General features: G+C 32.1%; 1 protein-coding gene across 2 annotated transcripts in view; it reads right to left on the minus strand.

Moving 5' to 3' along the window:
- The window catches only part of LOC127832545 (uncharacterized protein DDB_G0271670-like), an 11,492-nt gene extending 6,627 nt beyond the window's left edge, over positions 1–4,865 (minus strand). Inside the window, exons 1-5 of one of the 2 annotated variants that reach the window (XM_052358058.1) lie at positions 4,714–4,865; positions 3,934–4,033; positions 2,684–2,744; positions 2,281–2,490; positions 1,876–1,949 (exon numbers count right to left, since the gene is read on the minus strand). In XM_052358058.1, the coding sequence (XP_052214018.1) occupies positions 1,876–1,949; positions 2,281–2,490; positions 2,684–2,744; positions 3,934–4,033; positions 4,714–4,766 (498 nt within the window). In that variant the 5' untranslated portion in view covers positions 4,767–4,865. Of the gene's footprint in view, positions 1–1,800; positions 1,950–2,280; positions 2,491–2,683; positions 2,745–3,933; positions 4,034–4,713 lie in introns of those variants that run through there. The other variant, XM_052358057.1, reaches the window with a different exon arrangement.
- Between the last annotated feature and the right edge of the window lie 570 nt (positions 4,866–5,435).

Genomic DNA, 5,435 nt, shown 5'->3' on the forward strand with positions numbered 1-5,435 from the left:
TCTGTTGGTTTGTTTGTTTGCTTGTTTGCCCCAACTTTAACATTTGCAATAACTTTTGCAATATTGAAGATAGCAACTTGATATTTGGCATGCATGTGTATCTCATGAAGCTGCACATTTTGAGTAGTGAAAGATCAAGATCAAGGCCATCCTTAAAGATCAAAGGTCAAATATATAGCTTCATAGCGGCGCACAAGGTGACATAATGTTTCTGACAAACACCTATCTTGTTTTTTATTTGAAATGTTAAAGTAACGATAGCATGTACGTTTATATAAAGAAACATATCAATAAAGCATGCAAAGTACACCGAATATTCAAGAACAAATGTAAGAAAAACATCCTATATTTTTATTTAAAATTTTAACATAACGATATCATCAAATCATTGTTCTGACATTTTCTACCGAAAATTTAATTTTTGAATTTATATCATTTGTTAAATTTGAGTAATTCACATATTTTAATGTCTGTATAAACTGAGATCACAGAAACTTTATTATTATTCGCCAGTCAATTGAAGCCTTTAATTGGCACCTAATTGACAAACAACAGCTCGGGACCTTTCTAAGAGTGTGTATATTGCACTGAGTAATTCACACATCACATTTTAATGGCTGTTCATACTGTAATCACGGAAACTTAATTAATATTCGCCAGTCAATTGAAGCCGTTAATTGGCAACCCAATTGACAAACAACAGTTCGGGGCCTTTATTAGAGTGTGTATATTGAATTACGCAATCAACGCTGATACGGGCCGCGTTTACGGGCCGCGTTATCAGTTTGACACGATCGAGAACGTCACATCAAACATGTTACTTTCAAACGATTTTGGGTGCCAATTAATAATCGGATCCCAAGTCATTAAATACTAGTGCAATTACGTTTGAAATAAAAAACGATATGCGATAACCAATTCGGTTATTCGAATACTGACCATTCAATCGAATATTCGAATATTCGAATAATTTTGCCATCTCTAATTGTATGCATGTATTGAATATTATTATATTATGTCTATTAATTTCAAACTAAAACGACTTGCCTTTGTTTATATTTACAAACTAAAAACGTAGTTTAATATAACCAATAGTGCAATCATAATCATCATCATTTAACTATATAGTCAGATAATTGGGCTGCCACTCATTAGTATTCTCCATTCCAAATCAACAAGTAATGCACTAACTATTATTCGTGTGAAACACGTTGTAAAAAAAACAACAGTTTTATATATAATATATATATATAGTTAAATCTCTAACTCTGCATACATTGACACTGGTCGTCCCGTTGCTTTCGTTCGTTCGTTCTTTTCAAATGATATTGAAACGATTTTGATTTACACGTGAACATTATTCATTTTAAATTCGTATACATCGACCTGAGCTTGATGCTGTGTTTTTATAGGTGTTTGCACAATATTTAAAAAAAACATTCATGTGATTAAACAGAACCAAGTAAAAAAAACGCAATATTTTTCAACAGTTTTTGACATGGTTGAACTATGAAGAATGCCGGCACCAAAAACAGTAATATTTTATGAATGCTTTACATTTATTTACATAGTGTATTTAATGAAGCGCATGTGCTGCCAAGTCAAGAAGTATTATATAATATAAAACTAGAATATGATACGGTCTTTGACATATACAGTAAGTAACAGACACTGGGTTATGAATTATAGTAATAGTTCAACCGGTAGATATTTTGTGACTGGATAATTGAGTATTGGGTTTTGCCTGAGTTATTACAACAATTACATTTTAATATTTTTTATTATATTTTTTTCGTTGATTTCTAACTAACAGTAAATTTGATAAAATGAAACACTTATCATATTTTCTTCACTTAATAATTGACATCTACTCACTATCAGGTCAATGATCAACTGCTTGTCCTTGATTGGCTTCATAGATTCATCCATTGCCAAAACTCGAACATTTACTGCAAATTTAGAGCTTACCGATAAACACAAGTTTAGAAGAATTAATTCGTATAACAATACATTTTTCATAATAGAAATGCAGACAAAACCAAATATATGACAATTTCAATGACTGTATGATAGTAATGAAATATGTTGTCAAATTTAAGTATCATTATCGGAAGTGAAAGGAGAAAAATCGTTTAAGAGACCAAAGTTAATCAAAGATTTATAGAGTAAACAATTCATATGTGCTTTACATTATAAAGACGGTCTGAAAACAGAAGACAATACCATTATGTATCATTGCATGTATTACAATATGTGTTAATGCATAAAAATCTGACATACCTGTCTGCTCCGGATTGTACAAAGGCTGGTCCGTCTGCACGATCAGATAACCTGGCGTGTAACTAAGGGCGATGTCTCGGACCTGCATCCCGTGTGGTCCGTTGCAGACCAATTTGATTGATTTCGGTCTATCTCTGATTTTTTGATTGGCATCGATGTCTTTGAACAAATCATCTGCGGTGACCTTGACCGTTATCTCGACAGGATGTTCTTGTAACGAGCACATATCTTAGGGTTAGCTTGTTAAATTTGTCTTATATAAAGGCATTTCAGAAAGAAATATGAATGATTAATAAGCGTATTTAAGATCAATCCTCACGAAAAATTTAACAACTACTATAAATTATTAGGGCAATTGGGTTAGGAACAAAAAAGAATATATAAGGTTTACAAACAATCTTGCCTGCATCTACTATCATTGTTTCTTTTCGGGAGATCCTTTCGTTCAGATATTCAAAGTAGACCTATAATAAAACAATATTTTATGTACAAGATGTTAATGCCTCATTATTACATCTTGCGATACTTTCAATGCAATTAATCATAGTTCCCATCCATATCAACAACGACCCTAAACGTTCTGAACATAATTTTGCAGTTTGAAAAAGTACTGTCTGTTCATATATAACTGCAAAACATTAGGTTGCCGATTATGTAATCAGCACCCTAGGCACGCCAGTGATAAACAAAAAACGTTTGGCGTGCAACGCAGCTGCAAAATATGTGCGGAAGAGACTAAACATTAACATTATAGACTAAACATTAAAATACGTCAAACAAAAGATCCGACATTATTAGCATTATTTAATGAGTTCAAGACCACCGATATTTAACGAGCTTTGGGGAACTGATATACGAACTTAATAAGCGATTAAAACATGAAAAGCAAAATAATATATGATACCGAATTACGACGAGTTTGGACGCATTAAGCGCAAGAAACGGAGTCCTGTATTTAGTTCATTTCAGAGGTCGATAAATTGTTCACAATGTTAACTTGCGTAATATCAATTTTTGCTGATGAGCTTTACGAATAACAACAGCATCTGCAAAGAACGCGAGTCATTAAATAAACACTCTTAAATTGAATTTCCATATTTAAAGCATGTTATATTAGGTTTAAAGGTAGATCGTTTATAAGGCTTAAATATATTATTTTGGTTCAGAAAGCTCTTTTTTTATTAAGTTTATTTATAAATTGAAACAAAATTGTTTAATACTTGTGTGTACCTAATTACATGACGTGTGCTGCATTCGACGCATTTGTCATTTGAAATATGAAAGGAAAATAGGTTTGTTTATGTTGATGCGAATATAATCTAAAGAAATTTTAAACGTATACACGTTTTTGCAGCGTATAGCTTTATTTATTTTCCTTTTTGCTAAATCATTTTTTAAATTTTATTTAAATCTAAAAAAAATGCCACGAAATTAATTGTAAACAAACACATATCATGCAAATGCTTTTTGTATACACTAGTTTTACAGCTAAAGAAGAACATCTACAGTGTCGTTTGTTGTAGTATTCGGAAATTTCAAGCTATTAAGCAAGTCAACATTTATAAATTGTTTCATGACAGTGAGTAAGAACATACTGTAATATGTGTAGATGAAATTTAAATTGATGGTATACCTTATTATATAACTACATACTGTTACGGTCTGATTCCTTCCATTCCCGAAAATACCAACAAGCAGGGTCTCCTCGTTTTCAAGTCGGATCACGTTTGGTGCCAGGACATATTGGTAGTTCCTAAAATGAACAGACACCATCTACGCATGTTGAAATGTTGCATCTTATCGTTTTAAATAGAGTATGAATAAAGAAGATTTCCAAATGTTTAACGAAACACGAATGTACATAATGTGTGCTTCTCGTCGAATCATTTGTGAAGCCACGGCATGGCAGTTACACAGTTTTGCGTGTATAACTGTTTTGAAAAAAAAGGTGTGCTACACTATATGGTTATTGAAGTTTCCTTCTCGTTTGCTTTTTTTGTTTTTTTATTGAAAACATTATTAGATATGATACGTTAGTAAACGTTTTAACATGATACGAAGAACATAGCACATGGTTTTCGAACAAATTAAAAACTGTGTATGCAGAGCCGCCATATTGTTTTGCATGAAACGATATGAGAAAGAAACCCCAAAAACCTTATCGGGAAATGAATTATTGTTACAATATACTCGTCTTTAATTATACTTGTTTAGAACGTGAATATGTTGACACTTAAAATTATGATCTTTGGAAGCAGCGTTTTTAAAAAACATAGTTAACCAATTCGTAGTTTTATAAATTACATGTTCAAAACACACGACTGCGTTGATCAAACTTTTGATTAAACGTGTCAAACTAATATGTAACATCAAAATAATATTTGTTCAAGTTCAATATTTATTTCTTTTTAACCGCAATAATTCAACACATACCCGTTCACGCTGCTTAAACAAGCAGCGAAAAGCAATACTATGATAGATCCCATTCGAAACACCACATTAAAATAAGTTCACATCTGCGCTTAAATCTTATTATAAATCAGCACACGTCGGCCTTGCGTTTCACTGGGCTTATCAGCAAACCGCGTTCGCTGTTTCAAAGAATTGTTTACCTGATCTTTTTCTCGGAAAAGCAAGCAATTTCGTATGAAACGTAGATATTTGAAGATTTTAATTTCAGACATAACCAGATAACCAGACTATACTTTTCGTATTTTTTTTTCTTTTAATCAACGTTATGTTGGTAAATCACACGATAACCGTAGTGTGTATTGTTTATGTTTACCAGAGGAAAATTCGGAAGCCTAATCTTATTTGCGAACCAGTTTGTATACATGTCACAGCATGTAAACGTTAAATTTGATTAACGATTTATTCTCCTTTTAACAAACAAACCATTTACTGTTAAGAGAATACGGAGAGTGCGTGTATTTCAACTATGGTTAGACGGCTGTTAATGATGCATTTATGCATGTACATTCAACTTAATACTTATGTTGTTATTATTATTATTATTATACCGGATTTATATAGCGTCCTTTTCATGCAACAGTGCACGTTCAAAGGCGCTTTACATAAGAACATTTGACGTATCGCAGATACGAATACATTTTGCAACACTGCTTCAAAAGGAATCGATCAAAACTACTCAATTA

The sequence above is a fragment of the Dreissena polymorpha genome, chromosome 5 (assembly GCF_020536995.1).
Source record: "Dreissena polymorpha isolate Duluth1 chromosome 5, UMN_Dpol_1.0, whole genome shotgun sequence".
NCBI lineage: Eukaryota > Metazoa > Mollusca > Bivalvia > Myida > Dreissenidae > Dreissena > Dreissena polymorpha.